The sequence below is a fragment of the Osmerus eperlanus genome, chromosome 26 (genome assembly GCF_963692335.1).
Source record: "Osmerus eperlanus chromosome 26, fOsmEpe2.1, whole genome shotgun sequence".
NCBI classification, from domain to species: domain Eukaryota; kingdom Metazoa; phylum Chordata; class Actinopteri; order Osmeriformes; family Osmeridae; genus Osmerus; species Osmerus eperlanus.
The window spans coordinates 7,896,977-7,920,219 of NC_085043.1; the positions used below are offsets into that span (position 1 = coordinate 7,896,977).

Below are 23,243 nucleotides of genomic sequence, written 5' to 3' on the forward strand. Positions count from 1 at the left end.
ATGTTTACGGAGAGAGCTTCACGTCACATCATAGCCAATTCATTGACTGGAGATAAAGAGCAACTGTTTGTTATAAAGCTGGTTTCCTAAATGGTTTCTATAGCCTATTGAAAATTAGTGAGATGGGATATACGTTTCAACAGTAAATCCGTTGCCCATATAGAGCTACCTTCTAGTTTCTTTCCCCCTTTCACTCGACAAAATTACCAATAAGCCTATTTTCAAGAAATCCCAAACATACATTGGAAACACTCGGAAGAGCATGTGACTAAATTGACTGTCGATTAACAAAACCATTCATAAAGTGTACATTTTGATGATGACCCTTAGACTGCCTCAAACGCCAAAGTTCATATGACGGTATCACTGACATTTTATATGATCTTTATAATTCTATTATACTCAGTTAGGTACAGTTAAAAAACATGTATTGGCAACGTTTTCCCCACCCATTTCTTTTTTTGGAAACTCTTACCACCCAAATTACTATTTGTTTAACTCATGATGTACACAGGTTCGACTTCGTTTTGTATCTTGTGACAATTTACATTTTGATTTCACAAGGATATGACTCATGTTCACTAAGTCCCAGTAGGTATGTAGCCTATAAAATCGTCAACCGTCTGCGGCTACAAGCGACATAAAGACGTTATTAATATCTTGTGCAATGCTATGACACCCCTTCGTTCCTGTTCTGTGGAGTTTTGGGGAGAACAGAAGTCTATTAATATACTGCACAGACGACAGGGCACCAAGTTGCCAGACATACATCTCATATTAGTCCAAGAGAAACATAGAACATTACAATGTTCAAGCCAATATACACGGAACTACTGCACTTCAGCAGCAAAGGAAACTCCAAATGATAAACATTGCGTGTCCAAAACAAGTACGGTGGCTTCTTCTGTCGGCAATCATTCATTTGTGAGAGATAACACCATATAAACGTTATGGCAGCTCTACATACTCAACTGATCGTTTAACTAAAAGTGAACAATGACCAAAAACATCCTGTCAACAGTGACTAGAACATGTTAAGAGTTTGCAATGCACACACTTTCAAATCCTCCCCTTGTCGGCGTGTGAGGATATCTTGATTGTCGTAGCGGAGGTGCTGGAGAGGGAGGTGGGTGGGTGGGTTGCGGGCCTGTGGCGGAGGCATCTACAGAGAGCCTCTCACCTGCCTTCTGATGACATCACAGACAGTACAACACAGGAATCAGATGAGCAACACTTGGAACTGATCAGATAAAATCTCATTGCGGGACACTTGATCTTTAAACATTTTACTTGGAAAGGCACAAACTATGATTTCCTGGTAAATTATTTTGATGTAAGAAATAAAATTGAAAGACATATCCGGTTTCATGTAAATTGACAACATTTCGGCCATTACTCAGATATGAGCCTTGTGTAGGACTCTTCCTAAAATCAGTCTTTATTAAGTTGTTTTCTTGTCTGTTAATTTCAAACCTAGAATTCCACTGTATTTTTCTTCCAAAAGTGCAATAATAATAATAATAAGAGAGCTTAATATCTGTTTCTCTCAATCTTCCACAGTACCTGAGGACAGTGACTGTGCTACAAAGTCCACATCAACAGACAATAAGAAAGCCAGAGAGAGAAAAAAAAAAAAAAGAATTCCAGAACACTACAACATAAAAGTAAAAGTTTGTTTTCAATCCAGGGAGTCAACTTCGAAAACTGAGGATTAAATTACAAAAAAAAGAAACAAAAAATACATACAAATCCTCCAATTCTGCTTTAAATGAAATGCTTCCTGTTGCTTTCAGTGATTCCAGAGTTATCATTAGTATAGTTCATTCTTGCCCCAGATCTTGATCCCACAAATAAAGATCTATGTCTATGGAACAGATTCCTTTCACTTGACCCACTGACAAGTGCCCCATATCAATGGCTGTTGAACAACACTTGTTCTGTATGGAATCTAGAATACAAGAACTGTTTCAAACAGTATATAGAGAATTTTTTTTCATATTCACGTCACGGTATTCGTGTGTCGTTGTTACAGCTTTAACTTTTCCTCAACCCCCAGTTATTATGCAAGTATTTAAACGTTCCTTTCTTTTTTTTTTTTTTTTTCTTTGTTAAAAGGAACCAGAGTCTGTTGTTGAGTGATTAACTTTGCAGGACAACCACATTTCCTTTACTCGCCTGTAGCAGGGGAGTAAAGGGGGGGGGGGGGGGGGGGAGAAAGAGAGGGGGAGAGGAGAGAGACAGAGCGAGGGAGGAAGAAGAGGGATGGGGATCTGTGTAGTTGTTTCCACTTAAAACTTGACAGTGACCAGAATGTTTCAAGTTCTCTCTCCGAAGTCGTTCTGTTTACTTGTGCCTCTGGAGGGTTTTCCTCTTTCTTCGTTTAAAGAAACAACAGCACCTGCGAACAAGGACAGGCTGGTTAACATCTCACATGCCACTCCTTTAGCACACGCTTTGACCCAATATTGTTTAGTCGTTTCCAAGAAAAATTTAAGAAGCATGTCGCAAGTAGTAACAAACTATGTGGAACCCAGTTAAGTCTATAAGGATAGTTGTGAACCCTGCTGGATCCCCGGATCAACAGCGTACTGCAGGGCTGCCCAACCCATCTCCTGGAGAGCAACTTTCCTGTGGCTTCACACTCCAACCCTGTTTCTGGAAAGCTACGTTCCTCAAGGATCACACGCCAACCCTGTTCACGGCGAGCTGCCATCCTCTAGGTTTACACTCCAACCCTAATCCAACACACCCGATTCTGATCATTAGTTAGCTGACAAGCTGAATCATGTTCCCAACTGGGTTTAGACCCAGTTGTTAAAACTCCAGGAACAGGGTTGGAGTGTAAACCTACAGGAGGGTATTTCTCCAGGAACAGTGTTGGAGTGTAAACCTACAGGAGGGTATTTCTCCAGGAACAGTATTGGAGTGTAAACCTACAGGACGGTCTCTCTCAAGGGGTCAGGGTAGGACATCTCTAGTGTACGATAACAATCATATTATCGTGTGGTGAACAGTTTGCGGTCAACCGTTTTGCGGTCGATCTCTGGGTCCGGTTCATACTTTGTATCATCGGCCACCTCGACCTCGGTGGGAGCAGTGATGGGAGCGTTGGAGTGCCCAGCGGTGGGGTCGTCTGTGTTCAGCTCTCCATTGGTCGAGCTCATCACCTGTTGCGGGTGGCACAAGGCAGGGGGGAGATCATTCATGTGCGTGATGTGTGTGTGTGTGTTTGTGAGGAGTTACGGATGACTGACATACACTGGAACAAATCATGACATGTCCTCAGTTCCCCCCCCCTCCCTCTTATGAGTTAGTTTGGTTTCACAAATAAATGCAGAACCCATCACCGTAATACAATAAACGATTACATTGAACATGTTGCAGTTCCACCTCCTGACACTAGGTGGCACAGTTGCCCTAGAGACAGACTAATCCTTCAGGTTGAGTCATTTGAGATTGCAGATCCACAAGTAGGCCGTGTTATTTAACCCCAAGAGGCTATATCCACTACAGGCTGAATATGACTGTCTGCGTACATCCCTGTTTAATGTTGTTGTTTCAGTATTGCTAAAGAGACGTATCGCTTCGCTCAATCATCCCCGTCTGGGCTGAGTTCCACGGCGACCATCCTCAGTGTCTGTCCTGTGCCCCTGGCCTGACACCCTTCCTTGTTATCAGCCTACAGCAGCGATGAGAGGAGCGCGGCAGAGGCAGACAGAACAAGCCAAGCACAGATAAAAGGAACCTTGACACATACAGAGAGCGGTGTGGATAGAGAGACATTGACGGGGGATGGACAGTGGGACCACAGACAGACAGCCATGCAGCCAGCATGCACAAGCAGTACCTGGACAGAGCCCCCCAGCCTATCGGTCGTTAGGTGTGACCCCAGCGTCTCCTTATTGGTCACCGGAGTGGGCTGAGACTCGCTTCCTTTGGGCTCGGGCGACTGACGCAAGGAGCACATGGTGGAGGCAGGTGAGGGGTGGGGTGAGGTGGAGGCAGGTGAGGTGGAGGCAGGTGAGGGGGTGGGTGGAGGCAGGTGAGGGGGTAAGGTGGAGGCAGGTGAGGGGGTGGGTGGGTGGGTTAAGGTGGAGGCAGGTGAGGGGGTGGGTGGAGGCAGGTGAGGGGGTAAGGTGGAGGCAGGTGAAGGGGTGGGTGGGGTGAGGTGGAGGCAGGTGAGGGGGTGGGTGGGGTGAGGTTGTTGGTGGTTTGGAGAGTTGAGGAGATTGGAGAGGTGAGGAGGTGGGTGGGTGGGGGTCAGGATTAAGATTGTGAGACGGGAAGGTGTGAGAAGGAGAAGTAAATCAAAATGAAAAAACGACAAAAACAAACACAAAAATAATTAAAGAATACACCTCCCAAGCAAAAGCAGGCTTGTTAAGACTATGTTAATCCAGGACTGAGGGGAGAGAGTACAGATCCGACATAACTCATGCAGGTATGAAGACTGCCTTGATCTGGAACACTGTCGTTCTAGAATATTCCGTATCATTCTAGATTATTCCTGTTCTAATCACATAGCTGATGTTGATGTTCTCTCCTCCAGGGTTCTACAGTGACATGTCTATGCAGGATGTCTGAACTAAGTCACTTCCTGTCCTGTGAGTGGGTGTCCAGGAACTCCAGCAGAATACAGGTCGCAGACTGAGCCGCAGTAAAGAGAGACCAGAGTCCACAACATGAGTCAATCATAAATCCTAACTGCTTAGCTAGAAAAAAAAAAAAAAAAAAAATCTGACTAATCAAGTAAGACCGTGTAGGATCAAGGCTGGAACAGCATGCAAAATATAGTAAGGTGAAAGAAAAAAAAATTATATATATATATAAAAAAATAAGTAATGTTTGCATTTTAGCCACGTTTAGCAAAATGCTTGTTGTCACTGTGAACAATGCACTGTGCATTTTCAACCCAAGCATGCGATGATAGGGGCTCGGCGCGGCGGGATGTAACCCTGGACAACCTTCCACCAACCCTCTCTGTAACCTGTGAAGAAGTGTCCCTGCCTGTCACAACTACCGTCACCAAGACATGACTTACTGCGTTCCTGTAAACGAACCCTCATGAAACACCTTTCCCTTTCTCTCCATCATCATATTTCTTTGTGTGGATTGAGCGAAGACCAATTTTGGAGCGTAGAAAAGGCGATTGTGTAGAGGAGGTGAACAGAGGCAGTCTTCTTCAGGACGCTGCGAGTAGGAGGCATAGTCCGTTGCCATGGAGAGGAGAGGAGGGGTGTGGGGGCGGGGGGGCATGGCCCAGAGCCTACCTGGTTTTTGGTCTGCTGTTGTGCTTTGTCTCTGCTGCTGGGCTGAAGGGGTGTGTCACTTGGGATCGGGCCAATCGGTGTGGGCTGTGAGACGATGTGGGAGGGGACAGAGACACAGAATGAGAACCATGACGTCGTCATGACACCTCCCGGAATCACACGGCCTTGAGATCTGAGCGAGAGCACAACGGCTTCCGATGACATCATCGTTATTACAGGAAGTCCAAGTTAGACGGGCCAATCACAGGCATCCATCCACGGAACGCTCCAATCCAACTCACCAGCTGCTTGCCCACCCAGTCGTACTCATAATCAAACACGTAGCTGTTCCTGTCGAACAGGTCCGTGAAGAGTTTCCTCAAGTAGTCGTAATCAGGTTTCTCAAAGAAGTCCAGCCGTCTCACGTAGCGCAGGTAGGTGGCCATCTCTTCTGCATCGGAGGGCAGACAGACACGCAGCTCATCTCGTCTGACAGACAGACGCCCTCAGGTGCAGGGAGCACTGATCTAACAGCCCCCCCCCCCCCCCCCCCCCCCACCCCAAAACGAGAGAAAAGAAAGAAACAGAGAAAGAAAACAGAGAGAGAAGATGGGAGGTGGCTGACCTGGGAAGCTTTCACAGAGCACCTCGATGGGCGTCGCCCGCTTGGTGTCTCCGATCTTCTGGTAGCGTTCCTTCAGCGTGTCCGCCTGGGGGGAGACCACGGCAGAGCGGTTACCCTCTCACGGTTACCCTCTCACGGTTACCCTCTCACGGTTACCCTCTCACGGTTACCCTCTCACGGCCACCCACACACAGCCCCCCTCCCCCCCAGAATGAACTCTATGAGGAACATTGGCAGCATATTTGACTGGAGCAAAGCAACTGGTGTTCATTGTGGGTTCTGGCTTCAGCCTACAACACACACACACACACACACACACACACACACAGGCTGCCTTGAGTTTCCTGTCTGAATCAAGCATGCTCCATTTAAGCACACCGATTAAACCCTGGGTATCGAATTAACTCAAAACGGGTTATGCAAAGATGGGCGGACGACGACCTTTTCATGTGTGTGTTGAACATGGATTCAAGCACTGGTGCCGAACCCCACTCTGAAAACCTTGCCTGTTCGGCTGTAAACACTTTCTAGAGTTAAAGACCTCGTCGTGTCTCTTGGCCGCTGAGAGAGTTATTTTGCTTGGCCGTGTAAGTGCCAGGGTGTGTGTCTGGAAGGTCATGTGACACGGCGAAACCCTATACCTTCAGGCCCTGCCAGGGGAGACTGCCACGCAGGAAGTACATGAACATGTGACCCAGGGCCTCCAGGTCGTCCCTTCTGCTTTGCTCTGCGGAGAGGAGGGAGAGAGAGGGTGGGGGGGAGGGGAGGAAAGTGAAGTGTAGGGAGGGAGAGGTGAAGGGGGAGGGGAACCAAGCGGGGGAGGGAGGGAGGGACGGGAAGGCAGCGGGGGAGGGGAAGGGAAAGGGAGGGGGGATGGGAAACAGGAGTTGGTTACTTGCTCTGCTGACCACAGGAAAACACACAGCCCTCCTTCACATAACCCACTCCTGAGCTTTGCAAGTGCGCTGCCAAGGCGGTTAAAGGACTGTCAATCAGCTCAGAGTTCAACATCGGGGAGAGGAGCTGGGAAACATCAAAAGGTGTCAAAGGTCCGAGCCAGATGTCAAAAAGACTTCCTGGTTCGACAGGAGCCATTCCGCACTGAAACAAACAAGTCCCCTCACAGTCTAGCCACTCTCAACTGTGGGTTTCAAATCGAGGTTGAAGAGGACGTCATCACCATGGGGAAGTTCTGATTTCACGAGACCAGACGGGTAAATGCACAAAGGCTCATGGGTAATCAACCAACTCAACCACTTCAAGGGGAGAGTACAGTTCAGTGGTGAGAGCAGTATCAAAAGTTTTCCGTTTTCAAATCTCCCCTGTACTGTAGGCCGCTCTGGATAAAAGTGCCTGCTAAATAGGTATATCACCACCATTCTCATCATCATTATTATCCTTCCCAACATCTTAACAGCCATCATCACCATACTGACCCAGACCAGACGGTCCTGCTCACCTTTGCCCAGGTGTGTGTTGATGCTCATGTAGCGCGCGGTGCCCGTCAGACTCTTGTGCTCTCGGTACGGGATGTGCTTCTTGGTCTCCGGGTCGATGTACTCTTTGGCCAGGCCGAAGTCGATGATGTGGATGGTGTGTTGCCTCTTGCTCCCCGGCCGCCCCACCAGGAAGTTCTCCGGCTTGACGTCTCGGTAGATCAAGCTCTTGGTGTGGACGTACTCCATCCGGGTGATCTGGGGGGGGGGGGGGGGGGCGCGGAGCAGAACGCGTTCAGAGACGGCGGGAGGAACGGTAAGTGGAACAGCATTCGTTTGACGACAAAAGGCTCGGTTGCAGCATTCATCTCCACAACATCACAAATATGTTCATCAGCCAAACCTATTTGACGTCAAACGTCAACATTGTAGGAGATGATTCCCGCCCCCCCCCCCCCCCCCGGGCTCTCAGGGGGTTCTGAGGGGGACCTGAGGAGGAGCCTACAGAGGGTTGGGGGTTAGGGGTTCTGAGGAGGACCCGAGGAGGAGCCTACAGAGGGTTGGGGGTTAGGGGTTCTGAGGGGGACCCGAGGAGGAGCCTACAGAGGGTTGGGGGTTAGGGGTTCTGAGGGGGACCCGAGGAGGAGCCTACAGAGGGTTGGGGGTTAGGGGTTCTGAGGGGGACCCGAGGAGGAGCCTACAGAGGGTTGGGGGTTAGGGGTTCTGAGGAGGACCTGAGGAGGAGCCTACAGAGGGTTGGGGGTTAGGGGTTCTGAGGGGGACCCGAGGAGGAGCCTACAGAGGGTTGGGGGTTAGGGGTTCTGAGGAGGACCCGAGGAGGAGCCTACAGAGGGTTGGGGGTTAGGGGTTCTGAGGAGGACCCGAGGAGGAGCCTACAGAGGGTTGGGGGTTAGGGGTTCTGAGGAGGACCCGAGGAGGAGCCTACAGAGGGTTGGGGGTTAGGGGTTCTGAGGAGGACCCGAGGAGGAGCCTACAGAGGGTTGGGGGTTAGGGGTTCTGAGGAGGACCCGAGGAGGAGCCTACAGAGGGTTGGGGGTTAGGGGTTCTGAGGAGGACCCGAGGAGGAGCCTACAGAGGGTTGGGGGTTAGGGGTTCTGAGGAGGACCCGAGGAGGAGCCTACAGAGGGTTGGGGGTTAGGGGTTCTGAGGAGGACCCGAGGAGGAGCCTACAGAGGGTTGGGGGTTAGGGGTTCTGAGGAGGACCCGAGGAGGAGCCTACAGAGGGTTGGGGGTTAGGGGTTCTGAGGCAGACCTGAGGAGGAGCCTACAGAGGGTTGGGGGTTAGGGGTTCTGAGGAGGACCTGAGGAGGAGCCTACAGAGGGTTGGGGGTTAGGGGTTCTGAGGGGGACCCGAGGAGGAGCCTACAGAGGGTTGGGGGTTAGGGGTTCTGAGGAGGACCCGAGGAGAGTTAGGGTTGGGGGTTAGGGTTCTGAGGGGGACCCGAGGAGAGTTAGGGTTGGGGATGGGGGTTAGGGTTGGGGATGGGGGTTAGGGTTGGGGGTTACTGTTCTGAGGGGGACCCGAGGAGGGTTAGGTTTGGGGGTTAGGGGTTAGGGTTCTGAGGGGGATCCGAGGAGAGTTAGGGTTGGGGGTTACTGTTCTGAGGGGGACCCGAGGAGGGTTAGGGTTGGGGGTTTAGCTACCAGCTGGATGGCGATCATGAGGACGGTCTTGAGGCTGAAGGTGCGGTCGCACAGGTCAAACAGGTCCTCCAGGCTGGGCCCCAGCAGCTCCAGCACCATGGCGTTGTACTTCCCACATGGCCCAAAGTAGTACACCTGGGGGATTCCCTCTGCAGAGACACACACACACACACACACACACACACACACACACACACACACACACACACACACACACACACACACACACACACACACACACACACACACACACACACACACACACACACACACACACACACACACACACACCTCAGCATGAGAGGGACACCAGCCTGCAGGAGAGCAGATCAACGTTAATCCTAGTTTTTAAAACAAAAAACAAAACTAGGGTTCTGGGGGTATTCTTCTCGGGTGACGGTCGTCGGGCTTCGGCTAAACGACTCATAACGTCAAACGCCGCCTAGCGACTAGTCGGTGTTTTACTGAGGAGTGTGCTCGTGCTGCAACATTAACCCCGGTGAGGCGTGCGAGAGAAGAGAGAGCGAGAGAGTTCCTCAGAGCCCCAGGGGAAGAACCCTGGGGGGGGGGGGTGACAAAACAAACCTGTCCACAGGGGTTATGACACACAGCAGACATGTCTGACAGCATCGCGCCGCGCGCCCTGCCCCGCGGCTAGGATCGTGACTTGGGAAGAATGCGTCCTACGAGCGTGGATGAGAAGGCTGAGCTGACTCAGCGGCAGGCAGGATTCACCCCCTCGGCCCAGCACCAAGACTGGGATCTGGGCCTTGAGGAAGACGTGGGTCCCTGATTGGCTGCCTCGGGGCACACCAAGCGAAGCCCCTCATTGCGCTCTCTGCTGGCCTCAGGGCACCCCCACACCGAGAGGAGAGAGCTAAGCCGTAGCGTGTGTGAGTGTGGGTGTGTGTGAGGGGGAGGGGGGGGGGTGGAGGATTATAGCAGGATTTACCTGATCACTGCCCGACGTCACTCCCACAAGGGAGGCTCTGCCGACCGCACGACACACACACACACACACCTGTCCGCGCTTGTAGGCCAGGAGGATTTGCCTTATAATGCTGCAAATTGTGAACGCAGCAGAGCGACAGGAAGCTGACTCATCACAGGAAGTGCACACACACACACCAGGCCACCCCCCACGACCCTGCACAACTGTGTGACGCCTCCCCGTGACGCACTCACATACAGGAAATAAACACCCGAACTCACCACAGTGCTACCACGTCAACACGGGCGCTGGTGGAGCACAACCAAAACAACACGGCTCTCTCTGAGAGCCAGGCTCATCATTACATTTAGTCATTTGGCAGACGCTCTTATCCTGAGCGTCATCAGGATCACCGATTCCTCCTAACCCCCCCTGTAAACAAAACCAATCAGGCTCGGCAATAAAAGTAAAACACTTGTGTGGGAGGAGGGGCGGGCGGTTCTCCAAGGAGATGGTAGCCTTAGTTCTGATTCACGATGGCCAGGACAGAAGCGGGCTGCAGTAACCGTCACCATCACCCGACCACGGGGCAGTCTGGAGATCAGGGCTCGTCTGCTGCCTCGCGCTGCAGCGCAAACCCAGGCCTCCATCCCAGGCCCAAGCCTCCATCCCACCCTCTCCCAACACGAGCGACAACGTGGCCGGGGACAACCAGGCCCATTGTGCCCGCCAGAGTGGCTCTGATTCAGGACGGGGGCCGGAACAATGTTGCCCTACAATGAAATGTCAAAGGTTTGGACCAGCCAGAGAGGGAGAGAGCGAGGGAGAGAGAGATATAGAAAGATAGAGAGAGACAGAGAGACAGAGAGACAGAGAGACAGAGAGAGAGAGAGAGAGAGAGAGAGAGAGGGGTCTCTATTAAAGATTCAGCGTGCCGAGTGCAGCGAGGACAGAGGAGGCGGCGGCTGGCTCCATTAGGGCCAGGGCTCTGGAGACGCGGAGCCCGCTGAAACGTGATCGTCCGGGCCGCCGCCGCCTGCGTGACTCCCTGCCAGGTCACACGTCATCCATCCCAGTCAGCGCGTCAACCACCCGGGCTGAGACGGGCCGAGCTGGCAGAGGGGGCTGTCCAAGCAGCACGGCCGGAATCTCTCACTCCAAACGCCTCTGATTTCAAGCTTGGGGAGGTGCCAGTTTCATTGCTATAGATGTATTCACCCGGACACATCTACAGGGTCTGACACACACACACACACACGGATGGACACATACAGAGGTCGCAGGGCTTGATGATACACTAAATATTCACTAAGCACCCACCTCACTGAAACCTTAATTCCCTCTGTGAGGGAGATAGCCGGGGTGTGGCGCCCTGAGCACAGAGCGTCCTGGCTGCATGCGCCGAGCCGACCAGCTCAATAATTCACAGCTGGCACGAAAACCGGATGATGTTTCTCCTCGCCGTCCGCAGCCCAGCGCTAATGGTGGGCGCTGGGGTGTGGCCAGGTGGGTGGCGGGCGGGCGAGGAAGTGTGAAAGGGGACACGAGCTGGGCTTCCAGGGCTGGAGAACATTAACACGCTCCAGATTAGCTCCCTGCCAGCGTTAAGCAGGGCGTGCGGAGCCGACACGGGCGTGTATTCGAGGTCAGAGGGCACATGGGCCTCCACTGCCATGCGGGTGGAAACCAAGTCACTCTCAGGGAATTAGGAGACGGTTTGAGGATGCAGGGGGATCAGATCATTCAGAGGCTGCCTGCCTTTTATGGCTAATCCTGTCAGCTAGTATCAGGCATATCCAGTCTGTCAACTACGATCCATCAGCTGGAGTGAACCAGGGAAGGAATGTTTGAAATAGCTTGTGGAACTCGTTTCATTGCACCTCCAGCCATTGAGAAGAGGCTGAATCGGAAGATTAGCCAATGATAGACGAGCTGTGGCCGGTGGTCCAATAGCTGTGAACCAGAGTGAGAGGGTGGGGCAGATACTAGAGGATTTACATAAAAAACACAGATTTGACCATATCATTCCTAAATTACCACAATACCTCTGTCCACATACACTGCACCATAATATATATATATATATATCTTTAAAGAACAATTGACACATTTCGCAAAGCATTATGGGAGAGATTTCCTGGGATTTCTTAAGCAGGCAGGCAAGCAGGGCTGAGACCAGCAATCCGAGCAGATATACGATAATGGCCCAACTGCCATCTATAAATAGGCCAGGACACCCCTAATGCTCTGCCTCTCCAACTCCCTACTAACACTGGAGGCCTGCTGCTCAGCTTGGCACACAGCTAGCTGGCAGGTGATCACATCACCACCCCAAGACACTTGCCTTGGGAACCGGAGGAGCACACAGCAGAGTGGCAAGCCCTTCAAAGCTGAAGTGCGTGTGTGTGTGTGCGTGTGTGTGTGAGAGGGGGGGTGAATGCACTCAGGATTTGCTCGGTTCATTTGGCTGTTCATTCGCTTCATTAAAAGGCTTAGAAGGATCAAAGATCAGCGTTATGACTCAATCACGGTCATTGCTAACCAAGTGGTCAGACATACCCCCACTTCCTGTTAGCCCGAGGAGGAAAATTACCCCAAACAAAAACAGAACGATCACAGACATGCCTCAGGGAGAGACCAAAGGTTTGTGCCCAAAACTGCCTTCAAAAACTATACACATGTATTAATCGTCTCTGGTGGTCTGGATTCAGAGATGGATGACTCTGCATGTAGTGTTGTAAGGATCTGAGATCTGATGCCACAGGACTGTAAAGAACAGCAACAAAAAATAAACAAAAAATATATATATACAGTCATCCTTACCTGAATTTCCCAACTGTTTGTAAAATCTATACTCCAAGTGTAACTGGGGAGCCCTGGACTTAATAGGTTCCTAGAAGGAGACAAAAGAGAGAAAGAAAGAGAGAATTTAAAACATACTGAACGCAAATCCCAAGTGTGCGACGTAAACACGGTCGAGATCACGTCAAAACGCGTGTCACGGCTCCCGCCGCATCGCGAGCGGCCTTTTCCGTGCGACACACTGGACATCCCGGGTCTGGTTAGCTAACACACGCGGGTTAAGAACCTCAATCTTAATCAGCATGAGCGTTGGATTATCCCCCAGCGTGATGTAGCGCGTTCTGGAGAGATGGAACAGGAAGCAGATCCTCGGGACGTCGTCATCTCCTCCTTGCCCGTGTTTTTGGGGGATAATCAACGTGAAATCCCATTTTCTAGCGAGGCTGTTACCACTGCAGCCAGATCCCTTATAGGCACAACTATAACCGTCGCCATGGTGAGCCGACCAAACCTTAAAAACAGCATCTGGAAGCACACCGTCTGTTACACTCGAGGTTGAAGTACACTAGAAATACCCATGGTGAAGTACACACAGCAAAGTACACACTGTCAAGTACAAACACTTATGACAATCCTAAACCAGGAAGTGCATCAGGGCCCCATGCAGTCCTGGTTGTGTCCTGCCCTCTCCTGCGAGATAAACATGACCGTTCCTGCTCTCGGGTTGATCCGCTGGGGCCATAATAACAGGCCCATGTATAAATAGAAAACACACGTTGGCAAGGATTCCCCTCGCTGCCTGAAGGCCTGTGATTGTGGTACGGTCTGGAGGGGAAAAGGAGACCAATCAGGCGCTCGGCACATTACTGTGATGATTAACCATGCCTCCCCCTCTCCCTCTCCCTCTCTCTCTCTGGCCACACGTCATCCAGCACGCACGCCCTGCTCACAGCCTGCCAGTCCACACCACTGCTCTCCCCTCGTCCACCTTAAGTGGATAGGGAGAAAGGGAGGGAGAGAGAGAGGAAAAAGAGAGAGAGAGAGAGAGAGGGTGAGACCGAGAGTATGAGAGAGGCAGGGTGAGAGAGTGAGAGAGGAGAGGGATTGAGAGAGGACTAGGTGACAAGAGTGACCGATGTCAAGTGACCCGGTAAGCAGGGCGGGGCATTGTGACATCACCCTACATGCAAAGGCATTACGCTGAGAAGGATGTGGTAAATGTATATAAATAAATCAAAACAGATGGCATCGAACCACAGGATATTTCTAAAACTTACAGTGGAAAAACAGAGGCTTATGGAAGCTTTATGTGCTTAGAGTCAACTCATCCGGGCGGATAGCCGTGCAAAATGACCAGGAAACGGGGTTATCTTTCCATGTAAAAACGTTTCGTAACTCCATCACACATTAACCCTCAAAAGACACTTCAAGAGTTTCCCCCCCTCCCTTTTCAAAATAAGAGTCCCACCCAAGCTCTCTCTGTGAGCGCCACGGGCCGTGCTGACCCGTTCTCTTGGACGGAAGCAGAGCCCGCCGCCTGGACAAAGACCTCGTCCAAGGAGGGCCTCCACCGCTCTCCTCAGGAACCGAGAGGTCCGAGGGGAGATCATCGATAGCGCAAGGTGACAGCTTAAAATCTCCCCCAAATCTAACATTCGAATGTGATGCTTTTTAAAGCATCGCAAACGTTTAGGCCAGAGAGAGAATCTCAGCGGCCCTCGAAACGACGGTCACACCGGGCCAGCAGGGCTTGTGGGGCTATGCCCCCTCAGGTCACCACGGCGTCTCTGGACGTTGTGATGCCGGGGCTGGTGTCCAGGGCAGCTGACCCCGACGCCTGGAGAGCTCTTCAGTGTCCGACCTGCTGGAGTCGGCTCTCCAGCTCAGCTGCCAGCACTACACTCCAGCCCTCCAACAATAGAGCCAGTCACTGTGGTTCGGCGCGAGGCCCTGGGAGGGAGGGTGGAGGCCTCACACTTGGTCGCCATGTTTCGCCCAGATTCCTCCTGTTCGGCATGCTGGGGGCCCACAGAAGCACCTCTCGGGCACGCGTGACCCGTCTCACCGCGGCAACCGGGGACCTGTCACAGATCTGGTGCTGGCTTCTAGCCCCTCCGCAGCGTGGGTATGACACAGCTGTAGCAGCCGCACGGCATTCTGGGAGGATTACAGATACAGGAGACAATCCGGTCCTGATTCCGTAACAGCGGAAGGAGATGCCATCTGCTCTCCAGGCTGTGGACCCCAGCCTGGTCACCCCCTCTACAGCCTGGTCACCCCCTCCATACCTGACCTCCCCCTCCACAGCTGGCCTCCCCCTCCACACCCGGGAAGTTTCCACAGCCTCTGAGAGATTGACTTCTGACCCCCACTGTCACAGTGAGATCCTCACTGTAGTACAGGGCATTAGCGAAACAACTCGTGGTGATGTAACACATAACGGAGACAAAAGCAACCGCTGTGTTCCACCACGCCAAACTGGAGACGCAGTGTGTGCGTGGGTTCACAGAGTCCTGGGAAACAGGCCTGGCATTATCCCCTCCCTGTCGTCCCAGCTCCTCTCCTCCAGTTCAACGTTCCTCCCTGCAGATGACTGTGGTCAGCAGCGGGAGATCAAATACTCAAGCAGGTGGAGCCTACCTCCCCTCTGGGCGGACTAAACCCCCCCCCCCCCCCCCCCGTCATCATCCTGGAGTGGGAGGAGGGTGGGGCAGGTTGGGGTGGTGTGTGGCGGCCAAGGCAGGGAGGCAGGCAGGCAGGCAGGCAGGGATTTATGGCCAGAGATGTGGAGGGGCCAGAGTTAGAGAGCAGGCCTGTGTCCAGCTCCTCTCCCATATCAGGTTTCAGACCCCCAGATGGAGTCTTCCGCTTCACAGGACACTGCAGCAGAGCTTCCAACATGGCCGCCTCAAGTCCACCTCCCAGCCCCAAGTCCCCACCAACCACACAGCAACCCCCCCCCCCCTCTACCTCCCACCTCGCAGTCCCCACCCCCAGCCAGCCTCCAGCCCCCCCCCCCCCCCCTCCCCCCAGGGACAGGACAGGACACAGAGAACAGTGGTACCACTGACACAGTCACATACGGCTGGCCTCAGCGCTCTGACATGAACTGGAGGCCCCCGCTCCCTTCCTCGCCCCGCAGCCGATAGGCCCGGCACTGGGAAACAGCCGAGCCTTGTCCACAACCACATTCACACTGCTTATGCTTTAGTCACCGTACTCCCTACCCTACCACCCCCCCCCACACACACACACAGCTGACCCACCCCCCACACACACAGCTGATTCTACAGACCACGCTTAGTCACCCCCCCCCCCCCTCCCCCCCTCCCCCGAATGTACTGCGCGATGCTAGTGTAGGTTTGGATCCGATTCAGTAGGGAAATGGCTGGTTGGCTAAAAAAGGAGGCTTTATTATCCACGTTGTTGACATTGCGGTGCTATCGCGCTCGCACGTCGCGCGGGCGTTCCGCCAGCCGACGTGTCACTTCCCCTCCGTGGGAACGCGGCAGGTGTGAATTCTTCTGCGCTGTAGCTTCCGCGGGCCTCGTCCGCCCCACAAGCTGCTGAGCTCGACTGTAACAGGAGCCGCTCGTTCTGCCCCGGGAGGGAGGGGGGGGGGACGGGACGGGACGCTGCAACTCTGCTTTCCTCCAGAGTGAAACTGCTCCGGCGGACCACAGCTTCCAGCACACCCTCATGTGCGCCCCCCCCCCCAGCCCGCCCTGTAGCTCATCACAGCTCCAGAGCCCCCCCCTTCTCCTGTAACCCCGTGCTAGTTATGAATTCAGCACAAGGTCATTCCAGTAGCAGGGCTAATGCAGCGGGGAGATCTGCTCTGCCGCGGGACCTGTCTTGGAACCAGCTCTGGGGGGGGGGGGGGGGGGGGTCTGACGTCTCTCCTTCCCCAGCTCTGAGTTATCGCCGGTGGGAGCTGAAGCTGTCCATCACTGTCACCAGCTGGCCCCAGCCCCACCAGCCCCCCCCTAAGGCTTTATTACTCATAACATGAGTCTCAAAAAGGTGTCACGTTTAACAACCCACACCCTCCTCTTCGCACGCACACACACACACGCACACACAGAGTAGCCTTCCATTCCTCCATCTGCCAAGGAATGACCACGCACATGAGAAGGCCTGTAAGGCAGGACTTAGTGATTCTAACCCTGGCATTCGGGGTTTCACTTAGAATCACGGACGACGTCCGATTGGATGCACCTCCAAGCTCTACGGAGGACGCGTGTGTGAGAACGTCCGCTACATATGTCTCTAGTCAACAACAAAAAAATTCTGTCATGAGGTGGGTTGAAATGAAAACCATCCATGCAACAACCCCCACGGCAGAATTGACAGGCGCAGAGGTGGATGTCCCTGTAGCAGGAACCCCTAACCCTCTGCAGTTGGCCTGCCTGTGTGGTGACGACGGTGAGCTGGCTCAGATGGGTCTCAGCTAGACTGGGGAGGCGGGGGAGGGTCACTCTCAGGAGGGGGGAGGCCCGGTACTGGGCCTCCAGGCTTGGACTCCGGCCTCCGTCACACAGGGGCTCGTCGGTGTGAGAAAGCTCCCAGCTGAACCAAAGACTGAACCCTTGTGTGTCGACGAGGCTAGCTAACAAAGACGACCTTTCAGCGCCCAGCAGTTTCTCCCTCTCTCGCGCTCTCCTTTTCTCTCTCCCCCCCCCCCCCCCCCCTCCTCCTCCTGAACGTGCAGCGCTCTGTTCCCCTGCTCTCACATGTCTGAGGATGGTGACACTGGCATCCACCTTTGTCCCAGGTGCGGCCGGCCACGCCCTGTAGCACACAGCACTGCCAGTGGGTATGACACACCGAAAATACACTATCAGTCAATAAGGAACTAGCTCTGGGCGATAATCGCCTGTCACAACTACGAGCTAGGATGATTAGGTAAAAAAAAAACGAGGCCGTGACAATGGTTTGTGCCGTAAGAGGAACCGGCGAAAGGCCATCGTAAGCAGAGCAAACAAGCCACTGGGCTGAACCCTTCAGGAGGTTGTGCAAGGCCTTCATGATAAGGGGACAGGACAGGCGAGGAACATTGTAGACAGCTGCTACCGATCGATGTGCGGTGGTGGGCCTTTTAAGGAGCCGCAAACACCGCTCACACTGAACAGATGTGCCTCAGGGGACGACATTCACAAACTAAATAAATCCCAAACAATAACCGGCCTGGTGTTTTCCCCTACCCGCACACACACACACACACACACACACACACACACACACACAACTGTGTAGCATGAGAACAAGCTGTTCAATCGGTTGCCTGGCAGTTAAGGACTAACTTACTTACCGACAGCTGAAATCAAGAGGGTGCAATGCCATTACACCACTTCATGTTATGCTGTTAGCAACTTGACAGCCCCCCATTAAAATCAGCATCTCATTCAGACCCAGGTCTGCTCTCAGCCCTCCAGCCCTGCAGCCCTGCGGACGTGAGGCCAGAGCTGGATATAACTGGACGTCATGTGGATAAAAATACCCAGACAGATGGGCTGTTTCACTGGGAGGAACGAGCCCAGAGTGACTGAGGGATTTCAGGGCAGGAGAACAGCCATTACGACGCCGTTTGCAACCTCTGCTTTCAGCGTGGTCACAAAAGCCTTTAACAGGAGCACCGCTCTGAAACGAGTGACCTCCCTCGGAGATACAGATGCACAGATAATCACACCAGGTCAGGGAGCCTGCTGAAAGTGGTGCCTCCAAGCCAGCTAGTAGACTGTAGTTCCTTTGACAACTCTTCAAAAAAGCTTCATTATTTTATTTTTTTTGAGGCCAAAACAGGGACTTTTCCCAGCCCAGTGATGAGACTTCTCCTTTGCAACAGACACAGTGAGCTGAGCACATGGGTTGTTTGAAGGTGAACTAGAAACTAAACCACATTGCAGATGAGATTTGCAAGCAGCTCAACTACCGACTGGTCTCTTTTTTCTCAGATCGTCGGGCCTTGCCATTTCATGTGGTTTTCCAAACCCACTCTCTGCATGGCTGCACGACTGACATCTTGTCTTGCAAGCCTCCTCCAAGTCATCCACCATGTTGGGTGTTTCTGACTACCTTTATGCTGAGGAACAATGAGCACTGTCTGTGTGGGCTTACACACACACACCCACGCACACCCACAGCCTGCTGCTTCAGCCTTCAGGTTCAAAATGGCTATATCTGGTGACCAAACGAGAAATTCTTCCTTTGCCTCAATACAAAAGGAGCTGTGCATTAACAGCTCATGATGGGACGGGATGAAATTTGCCGGTGTGAGGAGGGGATCAACTTATTTACGGTGTCACTACATTCACCAAAGGCCCAGACGCACCCATTGGACCGCAACCCGTAATTTTTTCCTCACAGACCTAAAGACAGGTGTTCATCCCACTGCACCCAGTTCATCAGCTCAGCTCATACCAAGCCCGCCCGGAAAATACATACACGAATTTAAGCGGTGTTATTACAACGCAATCAGGCAGAATACGTTCTCGCAGACAACCTACGCACACCAAAGCGATGAGCCCCTATCGCTTGGGCTCCTGTTGTTTTGGGGCTGAACATTGGCTTTGAGTGTCCTCGCCATCTTCTATTTTGCTGTTATGATGAGATCCATTTGGGACAGTCAGGTACCCACGCACATAACTCATTATTTTCTACCATTAAAAATGATAGTAGTGAGGAGGAGGGGAGGGCAGAACACGGGGTAATTACAAAACACACAGATAACATAACATTTGAACTCTGTGGCAATAAATCAATCCCACCCACACAAAAAAAAAGAATTAAACAGGCATGTTCACCCTGCCCTTCTATACAGCAGTGAAGCTCTTACCAATTTGATGGCCACGTATTCATTGGTGTAGAGGTTCTTCCCCAGTCGTAGCTCTCCAAAGTTGCCACATCCTATCTTTTTGCCCACACGGAAGTTTGGGCCAACCATGAGCACCCCAGAGTTGGTCCCTCCGCTTCGTCCGCCAGTCCTGCTGCCGGCTGCCTTGGACATCCTTTTCCCTTCCTCTGTCTCTCCCTTGCCCCCTCTCTTGTCAAAATCCATAAGCTTGTGATACCCTGGCCTCTCCACGATTACTCCCCGGCCATGCAAACCACAGAGGCTCCAAAACAACTAGCGGGACACTTGAGGAGGAGAGGGGGGCGAGCGACACGGCACAGAAGGGAGGTGGCGTGCAGAGCAGGGTCAACGTTTGTACGCTTCAGCGCGGGTAAAACGGTGGTGAAAGAAACCAGTGGAAGAACAACTCTTGGTCTTGTTCCTGGTTTACGGATGTGGGTTCCTTTTGTCTTCGTTTCTTCAACTCCAGCCTCAGAGAAGCATGCCCCTGCCTGAAGTGGGCAGGTTGTGCTAGCATGCGCCCACTCGCACACAGACGCACTCGTACACAAGTACTGAAAATCCCAGCTACTGGATCCACGATGCAGCTTGGCAGCTTCGCCTCAAGGCCCTCATCGCTTCCTTCCGGTCAGTCTTTGGCGATGCGGCCAGGACTCTCCATGTTGCAGGGTCTCGGCAGAGGAAGGCGAAGGAAGATACTGTGTGTTTGGGAACGTCGCGATGGAGTTCTGGATCACGCAGAGATCTGAAAATCACATGACCAGAACAAAAGATACTTTAGAGCATAATAGATCTCAGGAAACCCATTTTACCACAGTTAAGATATAAAGGAGTACAGTTCTGGAATGCTATGAGATTCCTGTTCAGACTTGCTTGCTTTGTATTCAACAAAGCAAAACGATTGGAAGCATCACAGAGACGGGAGCCAAACTCTTTTCAGAATAAGATGACCACAAACCCAATAAGCTACTTGGGGAAACGGCACTAGACAGAGTAAACCTGGTCCTACATATTCAAGGCCTCGAGTTAAGTCTAGAAAATACTTACAGTGGACACAAGGCAAAAGATCATCATTTCCATTTAACAGTAACGGTGAGATTTGACAGCCTTTGAATTCTTGATAACACACACACACACACACGCACACACTGAGGTTTCTGTACGGCCAAGCCCTCAAGTCCACCTCCATCCCCCACCCTTCTTCCCCTCCCCCTCCCCCTTGGGACCAGTGATGTTCCTGATACTGGTGAAGAAGTAGAGGTGGGTCATGCAGGCAGTATCGGCAAGCAGCTACGCTTTTCACAGGAAATGCACTTACACTGATCAATGATAGCCAAAATGCCCCACTGTCATCAAGGCCTGGGAAACAGATTTGCATCATCGAATGACAGGATGAACAGGAGGGGCCAACAAGCTTAGCATCATATCTAAGGTGGACTTTGGACAGCATGAATCTCAGTATAAACTATCTGAACTGCCAGCCAAACGTAGCCGACACCATTTATCATCTGTGCGGTTTACCAATTCCAAATGAGATATATCCTTAAATTAAAACAAGTGAGATTGAGTTTACGTGCGTTCCTTGACACGTGCCTCAGTAGAAAGAGAGGACTGGGTTTGAGTATAAGGCGAGGTCAATCATTAAATTATTGGTGCTATAAAGGTGAGGTCAATCATTAAATTATTGGTGCTATCTTTCTTGTAACTAGTCACATGTTGTCTACACTTCCCTACAGCACAAATCACAGGACATATCAAGTTTAGTCACTAGATAACAAGAACAATCAATTAAATGGAAAAGCCAGTAGTTGTAATCCACCACAGTAAGAGAAACAAGAAAGAGGAGGGCACCAAGCCAAATTGTTCAGAGTTTCATCTAAGAGTGATACCAGAGAAATTAGTCAAATTGCTTGGAACATGGGTTCTAGGGCTTTTTCTGTCTGTCTGTACGTGTTAATGTGTGCGTGTAACATCCTGGAAAGACATAACAGCAGGCAAAGGTTAGGCTAGCACATTACTACCATGACAACTACACTGATATTGTCAACAATGGTGTTTCATATTAACAAAGCTCGGCTACTGTAGATGGCAAAATCGTATGTATTAATAGATGACTACTTGTGATACGTTCGGTATCCCTGTCAGAGCTAAAAGTTTAACGACTAATCTGTTGTGTTGTTAAAACACGTAGTCTTTCTAGCAAAGATTCAGCTCCACTTCCTACATCGATACTTCCTACATCTAGAACGTAATTTCTAAGGGCCAATGTTTCAAACGTCTAGGCTAACTGTCGTTATTCATTGATCATAGACTAACCATACTGTACCATTAGCTCTAGTCTAGGCTTTCTATGATTTAGGTCGCAAAATAGTTAACTTGGCTGGCTAATTCTTCTCGCACACTAGTAGAGCTAGTTGGTAGTATTGCATGCAAGTCAGTGTTTCTCTGCTGTCAGTGTGGCCTTGACAGAAAAGCTTTCTAGCTAAATCGTGCAAAGTGGATACATTAGCTTCCTTGTTCGTAAATACAGGAGCACTTCAACATTATCAGCTGACATTACTCACACAGTATTAACCTACCAAATGGTGTTTTGCAAGAGCTCCCTGACACAAAATCTCAGATTCGAACGAACGATATGAAATGACCTGACTCAGTGACTAGACAAGGTAGGGCAGGGGCCAAGGTATAGCGATCGAGTCTTTGCAAAAAGCTACTTTAGCTAGTTTGGAGCCATTTGTGCTAGCAAAGGCGGTGGCAAACTAGCTAGCTCGATAGAAACAGATAGACTGCTAACTAGGCTAGCTGCTAACTAGCTAACTTGCGGCTAGCTGACCAACAAGCAAACCTACTCCGGAAAGAGACATTTACTAACAATATTTTGCCCCAAAACTATTACAATTTTATAAATTATTGACAAGCTCATGGTCTGATAATATATCTGATAATTGCAAAAATATCCAGGCCTAGCACTTATCCAGCCACACTCGCAGTCCTGCCTATGCCGAGCAGAACAAGTTAAAACTGGACAGAACATCAAATATTCATTGGAATAACCTTAATTGTACTTATTGTAGATACAAGTGACAGTGACGCTATAATAGGTTTTACGGACATGATAGTTATTACGCGAAAAATTGCATTAATTCACCTGAAAGAAGCTGCGTTTGTTTTCAGATCTCAGCCATAACATCGACCACTGGGCAACTCCTTAATCCTCACAACCAAAATCCAGTTTGCTTGTTCGTGTTAGCTTAGCTGCCTGTAGTTTATAGCGTTAATTTACAGCTCAGAAGATTTCCTTCGAAATAACATCCACAAATAAACAATTGTCGTCAAAGAAAATAGTTTTACCTGGCTGTAAACACGAACTGTCAATGCGCACGCAACAACATGCTTCTTTTTTTATGTGTATTTTCGAGATTTCATCTCTTTCCCCTCGCCAGGGTTTAGCTGTTGTCTCTTTAGCTAAGCAGTAAAGCCTCCCAAGCCGATAGGCAAGCATTCAGCGTCACATTCCGCCCCTTGCACTATCCTCACGTTGACAAACTACCGCATCTTGCTTGTAGAATATGACTTCAGACCGCCCTGAAAGTCGTGCGCATTTTACAGCTGCTCTACAGAGAGGCTTTTACAGAGATCTAAGAGGTGCGTGGTGTGGGTGCTTTGCAGTTTATACAATAAT

At 51.2% G+C, this 23,243-nt stretch overlaps 1 protein-coding gene across 7 annotated transcripts; it reads right to left on the reverse strand.

Moving 5' to 3' along the window:
* Positions 1 to 738: 738 nt before the first annotated feature.
* csnk1g2b (casein kinase 1, gamma 2b) lies at positions 739 to 23,096 on the reverse strand. 7 transcript variants are annotated; one of them, XM_062452367.1, is made up of 12 exons: positions 22,913 to 23,089; positions 19,544 to 20,306; positions 12,730 to 12,799; positions 8,976 to 9,124; positions 7,334 to 7,568; positions 6,516 to 6,601; positions 5,875 to 5,959; positions 5,552 to 5,697; positions 5,271 to 5,354; positions 3,848 to 3,949; positions 3,061 to 3,167; positions 739 to 2,398 (listed from the first exon to the last, which is right to left on the reverse strand). In XM_062452367.1, the coding sequence occupies exons 2-12, from the start codon at positions 19,763 to 19,765 to the stop codon at positions 2,344 to 2,346; spliced, it is 1,341 nt and encodes a 446-aa protein (XP_062308351.1). In that variant the 5' UTR covers positions 19,766 to 20,306; positions 22,913 to 23,089; the 3' UTR covers positions 739 to 2,343. The 7 variants fall into 7 exon arrangements, with proteins under 7 accessions (XP_062308351.1, XP_062308350.1, XP_062308353.1 ...); XM_062452366.1 differs by having other exon boundaries at positions 5,552 to 5,700; XM_062452369.1 differs by lacking the exon at positions 3,848 to 3,949 and having other exon boundaries at positions 22,913 to 23,087.
* Between the last annotated feature and the right edge of the window lie 147 nt (positions 23,097 to 23,243).